Source organism: Eptatretus burgeri, chromosome 1 (assembly GCF_056783735.1).
Source record: "Eptatretus burgeri isolate ZD-2024b chromosome 1, Ebu_testis_v1, whole genome shotgun sequence".
NCBI lineage: Eukaryota > Metazoa > Chordata > Myxini > Myxiniformes > Myxinidae > Eptatretus > Eptatretus burgeri.
Genome location: NC_140961.1, coordinates 38947943 through 38966095, shown reverse-complemented (window position 1 = coordinate 38966095; position 18153 = coordinate 38947943). Strand labels below are relative to the sequence as shown.

The following is an 18153-nucleotide window of genomic DNA, read 5'->3' as shown; positions in this document are numbered from 1 at the left end:
TCAGAAGAAAAGAAGAAAAGTGCAAGTTTTTGTTGCCATTGCAAACGACGAGCAACTGCCAATCCCTTCATCTGGATTCACTTGGAAATCCGACGGATACATTCTCCAGTCATCTGACATTACAAAGGAGTAACCATTGACCCCCAAGCATTGTACAGTCAGTCCCATTCACATCCAAGGACGTATCTCATGATGCTATGCATACCAGCCAAGTACATTCAAACGCCCCATACGGCGTATCCTTATCCATCTCACGATGTCCGTGCAATTCATGGAAAAGTACAGTCTTTGAATGACCTTCGTCCGAGGCGTCGGCATGAAGGACAAGCTTATCTCCTCCTCCTCCTTCAAATACCGGTCAAGAACGGGCTCCGAATGGATGACGATTCCCCCAACTAATCATGTTGCATGCTGGAGCAAGCGAGTCCTTGTTTATTTCCAATGGCAATTAAATGCTGCTCCTGGGCATGGTTTGGCAAATAAATCGCATGGCAATCTTGCGCTGGCACTTCGCTGAATGAATGTGCAGAAAAGCAGACTTTTTGCTGATAGGCCACATTTGCATACCCAAGTGAAAATGCACGATTTCCGAAACAAACCACTTAATCTTTCGTGCACATTGTGACCAAGCTCAGGGTTGTGTTCAGATTAAGCGTTCATATGTACTGACCCGGCTGATGGGCCGTACTCTGTTGCAGAGTGGTTGTTCTGCCAATGCAGTTTCGAGGCAAGGGTCATGCTGGGTGGTCTGCAATCTTTCTCCCAGCACTAGTCACAGCAGGAATTTGTAATTTGTTCAGGGTGCCGGCGATATCTCACCACTCTTCGTTAAGGACACCGTGAGATATTTAAGGTCCACCAACTAATGCCGGCAGACGGGACGTGCAGTTCAACGTCCATCCGAGGGATGGCACAAAAAATAAAAAGATTAATCACCCTGCCTGCAAAACACTGCGATGACAGTTTATAGTCGAGTCGGGATTCAAACCCAGGCGAGACAGCATATAGAGTGTATGCACCTGTCAGCATATATATATATATATATATATATATATATATATATATATATATATATATATATATATATATATATATATATATCGATATTTTCAGATATAATTATACATGTATACATTAGAGCAATCTCATTAGCTTATGGCATGTATGCAAGAACAGTCCACTTATAAAAAGCAGGACAAAGACCCTGTTTTTAAAACAGTTTATACAAACCAATGTTAAAAGGCTCGAACGATTTCACGACTTCAAGTTTGGCAGATTAAAAAATAATTTCGCATTGCAACGTTCAAAGCCACATTGTTGGTGTATCAGCATACACGAAGGAGAATTTGATGAACCAAGCAGACGCCGGTGATGGCGATGCGGCCCACACAAGGCGCACTTGTGCAATTGCGAGGAAGAATGATCAATGAGGATATCTGCAAATCAGCCCAGGAAAGAATGCACAGCGGCATCCACAAAGCCGCACAGCCGCAACAAAGCGTTTTGTGCTTTAATCGTCGTGTGCAAGGCCGTCATCCGCAGCTCGACAGAGTATTGCTGTTTGAGCTGGCGGCCCCGCATATCACACCTTTCACCTCTTTGTGCCAAAGGGTCCAAGGACCTCAAAATCATTGGCATCTCTGGTCCTGTTACTCTCGCATCGCAAACAGCTTGGTGGCCTACGTCGTGTTTCCACCTCTTTTGTGATCTCTCTTTTTCTCTGATCCCCCCCCAAGCAAACTCTTTTCTCTCACTGCACAACAAACTTCCTCAGTCCGTTCAACTTCATCCTTCCTTGCAGGACTTCAAAAGCTGTTGATGACCTCCAAATGTCATCCCCCATCCAAACTCATGATATTTTCTATCCCCATTAACTGTCCCAAAGCCACCCCTTCCCTTCCAAGTTGGTGTTCTCCTCCCCTCCAATTCTATTTGCTGTCTCTTCCATGAGCCTCGACTTTGTAGTCATAAAAACTATAAATACAAAATGGTTCTCATTACCAAAACATTAACTCAGGAAGACCATGAAAGGAATTCACCAACGAAAATCCTCAGAAAACAAGCGCCGATGCGAACGTGTCATTCTGCTCAAACGATGTGGGCCACACGTGACGTCGGTGAAACACACCATGAGCCTGGCAAGAGGTGCAGCGTCCACAACAAAGAACACCCGGCGACTCATGGGCATCACAAACGTCTTTCATTTTCAGACAGCTCAAACCTTTGTACGAAATACCAAAACAAAAGGGCACCATTGTGCACTTTAAAAAAATTAATATATATATTTTTTGTTTGACCAATTTCATGACTCAGTTAATCAGGCCCAGCAGCACTCCACGTGGGATTCCTTCTGCACGAAGCACCTTGGGCAGACAAACTGGGTGCTGGGTTGACAATGCTTGGTGTTCCCATCTGAACCCAACATGTGATGCTGCCGAGATCCCAGGTTCAAATTCCAAATCGATTTGCACACCTCATTCTCGTGTTGTAATCCATCTTTTAAAGGTACTCGTCTCCCAATCTTTGTGCTCTGTATGTGCTCCATTTAAAGCTTCACAATGAGCTAAAGATCACTAAAAAAATATATATATATATATATATATATATATATATATATATATATATATATATATATATATATATATATATATATATATATTAACAACTCATGTTACCACAAATGTTGTCATCAACTCAAAAGAAAAGGAAAACACCGAGAACATTTTCCAAAACAAACCATCAAATAAAATGTATTTTTAATCAAGACCTTGTTCTTTATAATCCCGTAAAACATTCACTATTTATGGAGTCTCGAGGAACATAGAAACCCCGATGGGGAGAATTGGTGCTGGAGAGACATCGCAAGTACGCAAAGCCAGCCCCTCCATCAGAGGCCACGTGGCGTACGCAAAGCCAGTCCCATCTGTCCACCTGGCGAGGGCAAAGCGTATGCAGTCAGTTTGTCCGTCCGAGGCCGCTCATTCACAAATTCAGTCCACCTGTCTGGAGGATGCCGCGCGTTCGCAAAGTCAGTCCGCCGGACCGGCAGAGGCCACGCGTTCGCAAGGCCTGTGCGTCAGAAGCTGCGTGTGTCGGCAAAGTCCATCTGTCCACCTGGCAGAGGCCGCAAAGCCCGTTCGCCTGTACGGTGGAGGAAAAGGGCCCGCATGTGCAAAGCCAGTCCATCAGAATCCGCTCGTATGGAATTTTCAGCTTGCCATATTTCACAAGACAACAGGAAGGTGAAAATGTTACAAAAAGGAAACGTGCATTTCAATAACGACAGTGAACAGAAGCACGATGTAATGAAAACAAAAGTCACTTACAGCAATATTAAATTACATGGGTTGTTCAATCCGATAGGAAATATTCAAAAGCAAAGAAATAGCAACACACAGTACGTTGTAGCATAACGGGGCAGAATATCTGAAGATAATAAATTTAAATGGGAACAATCAAAAACGTTATCTCAATTCATAAAAGTAAGTCAGAGGACAGAACCGATCGAAGTGGAAACAAATGAGGTAGCCAAGGTCTCCGCACAGGCAACTCCAATTAGCGTGTTCAAACTTAATGAGACCCAATTAAAAGCATCTCCATTGTGATCGAGGTTAACAGTTCAAATAGGTGGGGTTTGTTTGTTCAGGAATAATGGGCTTTGAAATGGCTTTCACCGGCCAAGGCACGTTTGATTCCGGCGTCAAACAATCTCACATATTCATTTTCATCAATCCGAAATGAGCTGAGCATTCGAAGGCCATTTCTGCGGCAGCCCAATCACCCTTTCGAAGCTTAATCACGCCGAACCCGAAACAATGGAATTTCGGCCATTATTTACAGCGCTCCCACCACGGGCCCAATTCAAATGAGAAAACGGTAGATTTCGACGCCGTGCAAAAGGTTACTTCACCTTTAAAAAGAGGAAGAGAGAGCATTTCGGTCTACTCCTTTTAACGGAATTCCATTGCCTTTTGAAGGTGATTCAATGCGGTTTTAAAGAGAAAGAAAAGCTCAGGATGTATTACGTCATGCCTTGATGAATGGTCAAAGGCTCCAAATTTGAACCAAGACATCAGGACAGTTTCCGTGGCCATATACCGGGCGTTCGACGGTCTGGCATCCTGTGACACTTGCCAAGCTATCTGCTTGTGGCAAACAAGACTTTCTGACTTCCTCCACTCATGTAGTCAACACATTGCTATCAACAGAAATCTCTTCTGCTCTCCAAGCGAAGGCTGGAGTACCCCAAAGCAGTGTCGGCTCTAGTCTTGTTGCTCGTCGATGTAAACCCCTCTGATGCTCTGGAAATCACTCTTCCTTGAGGAATAGGACTCCGCATTGCATCACACAGTATCCGCATCCCACCGACGCGGTGACAGCAGCTGTGACGTTCTTGGCTGATCTGGAGTTGATAATATGCTGGTATGATGAATGGAACATATCCTTCGATCATGGCAAATCTCAGTGCCACGATGTCACTTCAGAAGTTTCCTCCAACAAACCCACTAATCTATTTCAATGGTCAGCCACCGGAAGATGTTAATCTCACAGATGTCTTGGCTTCACCATCAGCCATTACCCCTTCTGGGATGATATTCAAAATAGCTGGCCTCCAAAGGCAGCCGCAGACTGGGCATCATCGGTCGTTCCAAGACTTCTTTGAACAAGCTCGAATGAGCTAAGATCCTCGTCCTCTTAATGATGACGTCATAAAAACGAATATGACGTCATTGTGATGTATCAGGTTTGCGATAAATAATTCATTATCTGTGCTAATGCCCAGCTTGATTCCCGCAAACAAAATTCAAACAGCTTGCCGAGTTTCGGAGATAATGGTGTAGGCGATTTCCATTAGTGGCGATATTATGACATCAACTTTTTTCGAGGAATAATTTCCAAAATCGGAGATGGTTACTGCCTGCACGTGGGCTTTTTGCATATACATGGCAAGTTTCACGAAGATCCGATGAAAACTCTGGGTTATGAAACAAAAAATGTCAAAAAAATAGGAATGACGTCATAAATATTGATATGACGTCATACTGATGTATCATATGTGCGGTAATTCATCCCTGCTCATGACCCGTTCGATTCCCGCAAACAGAATTCAAAAAGCTTACCTAGTTTCGGATATAACTGTTTAGGCGATTTCCATTAGCGGAGATATTTTGACGTCATAACTTTTTTTTGTCGGAGGAATTTTCAAAATCGGAGATGGTTACTGTCTGCGCAGGATATTTTTACATATATATGCCAAGTTTCAGGAAGTTTCGATGAAAACTGTAGGCTGTGAAACAAAAAAGTCCACAAGAACAACAACGTGAGTGAGACTTGGAGATCGTCCACGAGGATCGAAAAATCAGAACTACTCTCAGCCCAGGCTTTGTGTCATTAGCTCGATTTAATGCTGCTCTCCGCTACAGGCTGGCACCCCAGCATCACATACATCTCTCCTGGATTCTGTAGCATCTATAGCTCTCAAAATGAATGATCATTTCAATCTAACATCTACCGCGATGAGGCCAAAGCACGAAGCGTGTTATTCTCGCATTGCGGGTAGGCCGGCAGCCTCTTTTTATTTTTTTTGTGCGTCTGGTTTTTAACCACCCCCCCCCCCTTCACTTTCTGTTCTCCCAGCCCTTCAACTCTCACCAGAAACTCCAGGGAGCAAACGTTCTTCTCGTTAACCCCCTCCCGTTTAAATTCCCAAAATCCAGGTCGACTGCACACCTCAACTACTTCATTCCTCTTTTATTAACCTCCGCCATCGAAGATCGGAGGTTACTGTTTTCACCCCTTTCTGTTTGTTTGTTATCTTGCCAAAACTTCGTTTTTGCAAGATATGTTACTTGGTAAGTTTTTTTTGTTTGTTTGTTTGTGAACAGTATTACGGAAAAACTCCTCGACGGATTTCGACAAAACTTGGTGGGGGGGTTAGGTATGGTCCAAGGATCATGCCATTAGATTTTGGACTCGGTCCAAAATCCAACAAGGCCGCTATGGTGGCCATTTTGAAAAAATATTAGAATTTTTTTTTTTTTTGCATTTCTACATGTTTTAAGTGATTTCCAACCTTTAATATGATATGATTTCCTTTAATATGATTTCCAACCGCACATATGATACCCCCCAAAAAAAAAGTTAGAGCAAAAAAAATTTTTTTGCAACTTTTTTTTTCAACAAAATTTCGATTTTTTTTGCATTTCTACATGTTATAAGTGATTTCCAACAAAAAAAAAAAAAACATGCCAAAATTATAATTGCGGATGATTTTGGAACTTCAGGTGGATATACCCACGTAAAATCAATTTCTGTCTCAAGGAATCTAGTTATGACGAATGAATTGAGTATGCAAAAGGGAAAGTTGCAAACTATAACTCTGTGAGCACTGTTGACGTCAAATTGAATAAATAGGATATCAGGTTCACTTGAGTGACCTAGCAGTATTGGCGGCGGAGGTTTTGCACTCTACCGAGTGCTCCCCCTCTAGTTCAATATGTGCGATCACCTTCCAGAGGATATGCTTTACCAATCTTCCCTCCAGGGCTTCAAAAGCAGGCGGTGCACCGCCATCTCAGGTTGTCCCCAAACTCTACCCATATTATCAAGCTGTCAGCATCCCTACCCACATGTTTTATTACCCCCATTAACCTGACCCTCTTACTTGTAGATTGCAGTGCTCCCTTCCACTGTGTGTGTTTGTGTTTGTGTTTGTGTTTGTGTTTGTGTTTGTGTGTTTCCAGGAGTTTCCCCCCTACCTGACTCTCAGTTCATGCTATTCATCACCTTGCTCTTCAAATCAGCCTCAAATATACAGTTGTGTCGATACCAGAAATGTGTACCAATGCTTCTTCAGACAAAGAATATTGACGCCAAACACGATGCTTTCTAACAAACTCCAAAAATATTAAGTCAGTTTTACTAATTTATGTACTTTCTTGTACAAACTGTGCGCAAGTCTGATACCCTTAACAAAAACAAAAAACAAACAATAACTGCACGATTTCTCATCTATCTATACGCTGCTTTCAAACGATTAGGAACAGGCCTGCTTGCGTCTCCATCGACAGTTATTTGCAGCTCAAACTCGAGCTGAACATAAAAATCCGGCCCAGGTTTAGCTTTGGTGCTGACAGGTGCAGCAGCGTGGAGAGGCGTGACATCACCAGCAACACAAGTCATCGCTTCTGCATATGCCTAGTTCTTTGTCATCCCTTCAAGTCCACCAATTATACCACAAACATCAACGACGACGTCACCCAACACTGCGGCCCGTCCCGAACGGCTCGAACCTGCTCGTAGAGAGACGCACAACGTTATCGGTAAGGCATTGTTCGACGTCTGCGTCGGCATTCCGTCGTAAACACGACTCCTCCACCTGCTTTGCGAGCCAACCAAGACGCTGGTTTTAATCACCTGAATGCAATGGAATAGTTAATAGGTTTGCGTGACTCAGACAGTGGTCTGGCGTTCCAAGAGATTGATAAGAATGAGCGTTGTGTGTGGCGGCTTCCCTTGGTTGTGGGTTCAGCTTCTGGATACCGAAAGAACATTCACGGGATCAAAAGGTAATCAGGAACAACATTTCCTCCAGGCCAAGCCAGGGTTTATATTTTTCAAAAAAGGTCAATATAATTGGTAATAAAATAAAATTTCATAATTATAAATGAACACATTTAATGAAAAATGAAAATCCTTGGCTTGTTGAGGACTAGCGCATCTCGTTCCGAGAACTTTTCAAACTGCACACACATAAGGCGAATTTGACGTAGTCTACAGAGGTGTGTGCTTGCCCGATATGGTCTAATGTAGATATGACACGAGACCACAACTTTGGTTCATTATTGCAATCTTAAAAAGCGCATGCACGCACGAGCCTGGATGGCTCAAGAATGATTCGAGGAACCTCGTGAGGCCACCACAGTGGTTAGAGTAGCAAGGATCCCAACGGCGAGTTCAGGGGTCAAAATCATTCGACAAACAATGACAATGTGGAATACGACCAGTTGGCTTTTGTGAAAGATACCGTGGTACTGTCAACTTTGCTGTTTCAGAATGGACAGCCAGCTTAAAACCACCCAAGGAAAACTCACACTGTGCCTTCCTGCTCGGGTCGGACCGCACGAACGATGATGAGCTGTCCTACTCTCCACAATTACAAACCGTCCACAACTACTACATCTGGAGTTCGGGATAATTTTCAGGTGGGGCATAACGGGGCAGCCCACTATGGGGCCCCCTGGGGGGGGGGGGACTCCCCCAAACTCAACAGGAATCACATCAGCATTTCAGGAGGGGATCTTTTCAGGCTCATTATACCGCCAGATTTCACCACCCACGACAGCGCCATCAGCCCCGCCACGCCGACGTCATAAAACGTCCGGGCTCGGTGACGACAAGAGGCAAGCACACTCTGTACACGTGTCTGACCACCCACCCCCCCTTCCATGCGGACAACACGTACAGACGAAAGTCGATGGTACACTTCATCCTTTGAAGACGTGTCCTGGTAATAAGAGCGAGAGAGCGAGAGAGAGAGAGAGTCACACGACCTTCGCGTCACCCACGGTACATACGTGTCGAGCATGAAGGCGTTAACGACGCACCGAGACCGCCCACCATTGTGCACAGCAACAAGACAGAGGCCGTGCTACGTCACAAACGGCTGTTACACATCTGCCACTCCAGCCGGTTCGGTGCCACACGACGTGCTTCATGAACGCACGAACACGAACGCACGAACATTCGGCCTCACACGTCGTTGTGTACACCTGGTCCGGTACAACCACAAGGGACCAGTTCCCATCGGGACGGGCAGCGACTCCATGACGTTTTTAAACGTCCAACACGACCATTAAACGTCGCCGCGAACAAGGACCCACCGACGCACGTACCGTCGGTAACAAACAACACAACACAAACAATCATGGCGGGACACACTGTGGGGACCGAGCGTGGACCGAGGGTCGAACCTGGACTCAGTCGTTGTGAATAGTCCCCCAGGGACGACGTCTCCGGGGCCACAAACCGTCCGGCCGTGGGCGACGGGGGGCTCAAGGGGGTACATCTCCTCCGCTTGGGGGACTGCGAGGAAGGACTCAGCAACGGGTCGAAGTCTAGCGGTCTCTTGAGCGTCGCTCCGCACGCCATTGTGCCGCAGCGGACCCCAGCGTCGCCGAACGAGGAGCCGACGGCTTTTCCTGGTTCCCGTCCGAGCCGTTCTGGTTCGCAGTGTTAAATAACGGGATTGGAGCGACGGCGACGGGATCCTCGGACGAACCAAGCGCTGTGAGGCGGAGAAAGCGAGCGGAGAACGGCTCGATGGCGTCAGATTGCGACCCTGACGGAGAGTTGACAAAACGTACTGCCGGTCAACATGGCGTCGGAACGAGAAGCCGGTAAACAATCGACAGGGCGTGTCGCCTGGCAACGAAAGGGGATACGTCACCGACGCCGTGACGTCGCCGATTCGTCTTCTTCTTCGTCGTTCGTTCGTTCCTTAAAAAAGAATATTGGTGAGTTGCCGCACGAAAATAATAACGTACAACAAGCCATGAAGCAACGAACGAAAAATACAAGTTACTATTTTGCGAGAAAAATAAATAATAATAATTAGTGGCCACGTGCATCCAAAACCGATTCGATGATATGACAATGTCGTTGACTAAGAGTGATCGAAGCATTTCAAAGATTTATTACACCCGACCACGAACTCGGTTTGACCGGTAGTTTTAAATATATATATTTTTAAATCATCTCGAATGACTAAATTATTATTATACATGTTGGAGGAACCAGCCGAGCGAACTATTCTTGCGATACACCTCAGTCGTTTGCGCGCTTTAAACTTTAACGTGACACGAGCACCCGGCATTTAAATTATCCATTTCTCGTTCACACTGATCAAAACGTCACCAGCTGACACGGGGATTATATAATTAATTAACACGAGAATTCGCCATCTCTCCAAACCGAGTTGAGCTCGTCATTTCCTTCCTCACACAAACCATTGAAGAGCTCGGTTTCCATGGGAAACGATTGCGAAACTTGCTTGTTCGCAGTTCATTTGCACGAGTTGGCCGATTGTCCTTGTGTGCGCGTGTTCCTCCTATTTAAAATCCATTTATATATTACGTACTACGTAGACAAAAATGGATGTCGCCTTCTCTCAGCGCGTACGTAATAAATAGATCGGCCCAAAACTGCAAAATTAACTCCGCGATAACTTATAATACCGTGAGAACTATGAGAGAGAGAGAATGGTTGGGAAGAAACAGGAGAAAAGGGAAGGGGGAAGGGAAAAGGGAAGGGGGAAGGGAAAAGGGAAGGGGAATGGGGGAAGCGAAAAGGGAAGGGGGAAGGGAAAACGAAGGGTCATGAAAAGTGGGAAGTGGAGAATTTGCTTACGTATTAATTAGATGCCGAGAAGTATGCACACTCACCCACAAGCTGTGTTGCCTGGGTTTAAATCGCGGCCCAGCTGTAAATTGTCGTCCTGGTGTTTCGCATGCACGGCTGGGCATCACTTTGTGTGCCATCCCACGGATGGACGTCAACCGGGCCGTCCTGTCTGGCAGCACGAATTGGCAGACGTTAAATATCCCACAGTATCCTTCGAGGAGAGTAGGCGAGCTATCGCCGGCATCCTGAACAAATTCTAAATTCCTGCAAACTCAGTGGAACATCGTGTGTGCGAATGGTGAGCCATCCTGTATTGTGATTGTAACCCGAGCCAAGAAACTGCTTCGTTGAACCAACACTCTGTATGGAGCATGTTACATGATGATGATGATGATGATGATGATGATGATGATGATGATGATGATGATGATGATGATGAAGAAGAAGAAAGAGGTTCCTTGACTGTCTGCTTGATGACATGCCACTATGAACAGGTGCCTTCACACTTGTTCTCAACCACAGCTCTCGCAACAAAGTCACACTTCCTGCACGTCACCTCCCACCCGCATGTAAAAACGTTACATCTCATTTCCACAAACCTCTTAAAAAGACCTCTCGTGGAGCAAGGATTGGACGTTTTCATGGACCTTTTTAAACGAGCGTCACCGTGACATTGAGGCATAGGGGCAACACCCCTGGGCACTCACCTGGTGGCGGCTGTATAATATAACCAGGGAACCACTGGTTGGTAGGCACGGATGACTCACAAAATATGTAACAGAGAAGAAAGTAAATAAACAATGGAAGATTTTTTTAAAATGCCATGAACAAACTTTGTTACATCACGGGTGATAAAGGTTGTGGTCAAGTTTCATCGAAATTATGTGTATGGTTTCAGAAAAGAAAGCAAATACATATTTTGGGGCGCAACCCCCCTTACACTCCCTGAGACCCCGATCTTTCTAATGTCATGAACAATCTTTGGTACATCACGGGTGATAAAGGTTGTGGTCAAGTTTCATCAAAATTGTGTGTGTAGTTTCTGAGAAGAAAGTAAATACCTCTTTTAGGAGCAAACCCCCCACTGCAGCCCCCCTTTGGCCCTAATTTCTTTCATGTCATGAACAAACTTTAGTCTATCATGGGTGGTGAAGGTTGTAGTTAAATTTCATCCGAATTGTGGGCGTTGTTTCTGAGAAGGAAGCAAATACCTCTTTATGGGGGGCACCCCACCCCTCTGCCCCCACCACCGTAAACTCCCTCCGTAGACCCCCTTAAGGCCTGATTTTTTTCATGCCATGAACAAACTTTGCTACATACACGGTGATGAACGTTGTGGTCAAGTTTCATCAAAATTTAATATGTAGTTTTAGAGTCGTAGTTGCAAGTACTTGTGGACGGACGGACGGACAACGCGCCATCCCTTAAGCTCCCCGGAACTATGTTCCAGGTGAGCTAAAAACTAGAACGGGCACCAGGTAGAGCGCATACCTCCACCAGGCTGAACAGTTTATACTTTGTATCCACCGACAGGGTGGACTGCATCCTGATCTCCAAAATCTAATTGGCTTCTTCTTGTCACCGCACCAACTCATCCACCAAGTTTTGTTATAGCTGTTCCACGATGTTTTTGAGACATCGTGCTATATAAAGTTTTTGGCCCTATCTCTCAATAGTGAAGAATCACTTCAAAAATGATCGGATTCATATCTTCACCAAAATCGCATCAATTCGTCCTTGTCTCACACACGCAACCTGTCCAGCAAATTTCATCCGAATCCCTCCATAACGTTTTGGCATTTCCTGCTCACAGACAGACACACAGGGGTGAAAACATGACCTCAACCACCTTGGTGGTCGAGGTAATGAAACAAAAACAAAATTAACAAAGTAAACGTGTGTGTGTGTGTGTGTGTGTGTGTGTGTGTGTGTGTGTGTGTGTGTGTGTGTGTGTGTGTGTGTGTGTGTGTGTGTGTGTGTGTGTGTGTGTGTGTGTGTGTGTGTGTGTGTGTGTCAGCTCTCATGAACACTTGTGATACAACACACAGGGCATTATCAATCACATTTTTGAATCGATTTCAATTTTAAAATGGGGTATTCAAGATAAACCTTATTCGTTGTAAAATGATCAAAGAGATGGGCAAAAATAAATAAATAAAATATTACAATAATGATGCGTGAAAACGCAAGGAAACTGCCCACCATTGTGCACAGAAACAAGCCAGGCCGTGCAAAAGCGTCACAAACAAGCAACTTCACAAGCGGCTGTTTCAAAAACAGTTCACTGTTATACTACTGTGTCACATCACCAAGGCTACTCACTCATCCGTTGCACAGATACTATATTACACAAGCGACGACTATTGGTCTTCCTTGATCACGTGTGAATCAACATCAAACTTTTCTTTAGCGTGCTACCCACCCTGAAATACCAGATGCGGATGTGTACGTCGCCATCTTGGAACGCAGGCGAGAACATTAAATTGTTCACATGAATCAACTTCCAACCATGATGAATGAAGTAATTTGACTATATCGTAATAAGGTTAAAGGATTGTACCCCTACCCAAGGAAAACTGCTTCGGCAGCCCGATGCATCTGAAGACGTGAAAGGAGTCGCTCTTCTTCAACAAGGTTAATCGACTCTACTTCGGTGTGATGAATCGGATTGCCTGGATGGTTGCGAGGACGTACACGGCCGATATCGACAAGTGAATGCAAATGTCTCATCAAGCGATGAAATCTGCAAAAGCAAGAGAGAATTGCTTTGCAATACATGTCCCCTACCGGTCCCAATGAATGTTCGTTTATTTGCTAGTTCGGTACGTTAATAATGGTGTGTTCGGTGCGGAAAAGAAAAATAACCCCATGTACATACACGAAGAAAAACATGCGAACGGCTTGTGTACATATATAATACATCGTGGTTATATAACTGGGATCATTCCAATTGCACTGGACAATGGACTAACACCCAGGTCTGAGGCCTACCGACCAGTGGCGTGGAGTCGGGAAAGTTGAACACTGACCCATGCATAATGTGTGATATTTTCGAAGTCCAAAAAGAGCATAACTCTGAAAAATTGACGGAACGCCCTGAAACTTGAACTTGTTCTGTAACTTATCATCATCAAGCAGTGTACCAAGTTTCAGTTGAATATGTTAAAGGGTATGGGGGAAAAAGTTAGAAAAACCACAGGTGGGACGGACGGATAGACAGACAGACAGAGACAGATGGAGAACAAACCTATCATCCCCTCTGGTGAAGCTGGCAGGGCACGAGTAACAACAGTGAAAAATGTGTTTCAGCAGGCCGAAATGATGATGGATTTTGACTTTTGATTCCTGTAAAATCGAAACTGCCCTCTTGAACCAGAACTGACAAAACTGTATGAAAACAAATATTACAAAATATTGGTCAATGTAAACATTATTGCTAACAGTGGCCAGGTAAAACAGGTGGCCACATGATCAAGGTTGTGGAACATCTCAAAATATTTCTCCATGCAAATCTCAATGCCAAGAATGTTGGCCACACACGACAGGGTTGCGAATTAGTAAAATAGGTCAAAGGTCAGATCAGACCACAAACAAGTCAGCATGACCTCCCAACAGCTGTTTGCAAAAAGATGACACCCCAATTCACAACACCGGTGTGTGAACAGATAACCCTTTATCAAATTAAGACATCAGACCAATGCCTACTTGCTGTCACCTGGCAAAGCATCTTTATGCCAAGGCTCGTCTACATTTGTGAAAAAAACCAGCAGAGCCTTTATACCAAAAACCTTAATTTTGTGACCAATTTTGACCCTTGACACCCGTAAAATAGAAAAAAAGACATCAAATCAAAGTCTACCTGCATTCGTCTGTGAAGGTTGGGTAAGGTATTGTTTTGCCAATTGTTGTCTGGAATGATGGAAATACACCGGCCTGTCAAGCCATAAACTCTTAACAGTGCAACTTATGCTGACCTTTGACCTCTGGATAACCCCTAAAACAACCAATCCCCCAAGAAGATTCTCCGCATCCCAATAGTGGTTGTTTTAAAGTACCTTTGTGCCAAGTGTTATCTTTATCAACTCAAATACAAGGGAACGTATGATAAAAAAAAAAGTTAATATTTTTATAGACTTTCTGTTTTGGGCCAAAGTACCTCGATCCCTAATTTAAAGAGGATTTGTTGAGAAATGAAGGAATGGTGTACAATTGTAATTTTTGGAAAGAACGAGAGAAAAAGAAAGGAGACAAAAACAAGACATCTCTTCTTCAGGAACAGGGATATATCATCTTCTTCCACATATATATGTATATATATATATATATATATATATATATATATATATATATATATATATATATATATATGTAATCTTTGATATCAAGCTATACTCTTATCTTGTTCTTTTTCTTATCTTCTTATATCTGATGTTATATTTTCTTATTAAAATTATTGTTTTTTTTATACTATACAAGATAAACAGAGGGTCGACATTTGTCAAGGGTAATCTCAGCCATCGCTGCAAGTAGGGAGTCACACTCGACACCTTGGCGTAGTTGATGGTTCGTTCCATGTTTTTAGCAATTTCAATGAAGGAAAATAAACAAACAAGCAGTCATAGACTGGTACTTACGAAATCGTCAACTTGACCTCTGACCTTGTCTAATAAAAGCTCTCTCAAGAGAAGGTAGCGACGCAAACCAGAATTTTCTACGATGATTCTGTACCAAACCATCAAAAATCGTAACGTCGACCGAAGCAAAAATCTCCATTTCTCCACGCAATTATTTAATATTATTTTATCAAAGTCACAAAGCCGTAATATTCGGCCATCCACCAACAATCTTTACATAGTCTGACGGCTTAGCGAGTCAGGCATGCGACGATAACCTTTATTGGGATAAAAATGACTTTTAAACACCATCTTTATCGAAAACACCGTCAGCGCGCACACGCAAAACCTTTACGTGACTCAAGGACGCGTCTGCTCGAGCGCGCTGCACCACGCTGCACCACCCTAACACACACGCGCGCACGCACACACACACACACACACACACACACACACACACACACACACACACACACACACACACACACACACACACACACACACACACACACACACACACACACACACACAAACACAGGACGGAAGTCATCAATATACTTACGAAATCTTTAGATTTCGTAAGCAATAAACTCAAAAACAAATCGTTTTTGACGATCTTTTTTGTGCACCATTCGTGTCGCATCCCAAAATGCAATGGGGGAATCAAAACTGTCTGAATGACATACTATTGAAATGTACCTTTTGGACGTTTACACCCTTTCTACCTCTGGACCCACTTGACCTTTTCAGACCCCTTTTTTTTTTTTTTTTTTTTTTTGTATACCTTGGTCGAGGCTCGTATGAGAGCTAACACACAACTCACAGCAAGGAGGCATGAGACAAGAGGGGCGGGAGTGGAAGGGACAAAACAGTGGGGAACAGACACATTAGGTGAGCTGTGGAAGGGAGAGGGATGGGGATGGGACGGGGAACATGGCGAAGAGAAGATGGACGTTTCAGGGACTTTCAGGAAGGAAAGCAGGAGAAATGAAGGAAGTGGGCTTGGGTGGATTATCGGGGGTAGAAAAGATCAAGGATTTGGATGGGGGAGGATAAGAGGTGGTGGTGAACAGCTGTTTTGAAAGCCTGGAGGGAAGAATGGGAAAGAATAGAGTGAGGAAGTTTATTCCAAAGGCGGGAAAAAAGAGGAATGAAAGAGTGAAGATGAGCAGTGATTCGTGATTTTGGTAGTTTTACCAGAAGGGGGTTGTTGGCGGACCTTGAGCGCCCTGTGGAAATGTGGTGGGGACAAATCGCAGAAAGAGCAGGGGGGGGCAAGGCTGGAGAGGAGTCGGTAGAAGACAGAAAGACCACCGACCAACCTGCGGTGATTGAGTGAGAGGCCCAAAGACTCAGCTTCATTGCGGGAGATGCCGATGATCTTAAATGTCCTTTCAACCCCCCTAAACCGTTTTCAGACATTTCATGCACAAACTCCACCCATCCTCAGGGTGGGGACCAGGGGGAGGTAGGTGAAGCCTCGGTCGAACCGTGTGAGTATGTCTATTAACTACATATTGTTCCAATGGAAAGTAGTTTTGAGACCTGCAGATCCTTTTTTCGACCCTACCGACCCCATACGCCCTTTATAAACCACAAAGACCCTTTGTACCCCTTATATTCCTCATGACCCTCTGGACTCCTTCGAACTTTACACCCCTCAGACACTTTTAAGACCCTTTAGACTGAACTTAAATGTTCAAACTCCACATACCCTCCAGGTGGGGGGATGGGGGTAAAGCCTCGATGGACCCATGTGAGTATGTCTATTCAATATGTACTCTTTGAACGTGACATGGACCGTGACCATGTCTATTAATTACATATTATTGGATCATGTCTATGCCTATTAATTCTGTTAGATTCTATTCGAACACAACTTTCAGACCCTGAAGACCACTTTCACCCTTAGACTGTTTAAAGACCCTTTACACCCCCTTAGGCTTTAGACCCTTTAAACACCCTTTGACCCTCAACCCTTCAGACCCCTTCACACCCATTTAAGACCCTTGAGACTCCTTGGAAGTTTTAAAGACCCTTCAGACATTTACACCCCTTCACACCATTTAGACACCTTAGACCTTTTAGAACCCTTCATACCCATTTAGACCCTTTTGAGACCTATACACCTTTGACCCTTTTCCAGACCTATAGAGTTTTTAAGACCCCTTAGACAATTTAAAACCCCATTTGCTCTTTCACCCTTAGACCCCTTTAAAACCCCTGAGACACTTTAGGGTAAAACCCTGAAGACATTTCAGACTCGTAAGACCTTGACATCCCATAGACCCTTTCTAGACCTTTTAAGAACCTTATGACAATTTATGCTCCTTTAGACACCTTAGAAAATCGAAAAAAACCCTGAAAATAGTTTTTGTGGACTTTTTCCGTGCAGCATTAGAATCACATCACAAGTTGCAATTGTCAAAAGCAAAACTGGGGAGAGGGGTATAGAGAGAGGGGAGGTGATTTTGGGCTGAAGAGCCACGTGGAGAGGGATATGTGCCTGTAGAGGTGGTTGCTTGGCATGGAAAAAAAACTCCAGTGATCTTCGGTGAGGCGGTAGGTCCAAAAAGTGCTTAAATCCGTTTCTCAGCTGAGCTTCTATAATATCACCCTCACTCCCAAGCAGTACTTCAGGGGTACAACAAGCATGCATTGGAAATCTTAGCTGGTGGATGGAACAAGGTTTCCAAGGTTACCGGCTCCACCCACTGTGATGTATACTCACTGAATTTTCACACTGAATTCCTGTTTTTAACCAATAAAAACCCCAAAAAAGTTGCTCATTTGAGATGAGACATCTACGAACCCATCAGATGGGTACTCTGCCAAAAAAATAATAAACATGGGGGTAATACCCTTGGGCGCTCACCAGGTAGCGGCTGGATCAGAAAAATAACCAGGGAACCACTGGTAGGCATGGATGACCCACATAATATGTAACAGAGAAGAAAGTAAATACCTATGGATTTTTTTTTTAATGCCGTGAACAGACGTTGGTACATCACGTGTGATAAAAGTTGTGGTCAAGTTTCATCGAAATAGTATGTGGAGTTCCAGAGAAGAAGTTGCAAGTATTTGTGGATGGATGGACGAACAGACGGACGGATGGACGACAAGCCAACCCATAAGCTCC

General features: G+C 44.2%; 1 protein-coding gene and 1 long non-coding RNA gene across 2 annotated transcripts in view; both read right to left on the bottom strand.

Annotated features, from left to right (window-relative positions):
* AKIRIN2 (akirin 2) overlaps positions 1-9426 on the bottom strand; it is a 41118-nt gene extending 31692 nt beyond the window's left edge. Inside the window, exon 1 of the mRNA XM_085880226.1 lies at positions 8973-9426. Coding sequence (XP_085736352.1) covers positions 8973-9150 — 178 coding nt within the window. The 5' untranslated portion in view covers positions 9151-9426. The remainder of the gene's footprint in view (positions 1-8972) is intronic.
* An 857-nt stretch (positions 9427-10283) lies between these two features.
* LOC147034288 (uncharacterized) lies at positions 10284-15438 on the bottom strand. The gene is made up of 4 exons (XR_015057848.1): positions 15036-15438; positions 13649-13788; positions 12968-13144; positions 10284-12204 (listed from the first exon to the last, which is right to left on the bottom strand). It is a non-coding gene; the product is annotated as an uncharacterized LOC147034288 (long non-coding RNA).
* Between the last annotated feature and the right edge of the window lie 2715 nt (positions 15439-18153).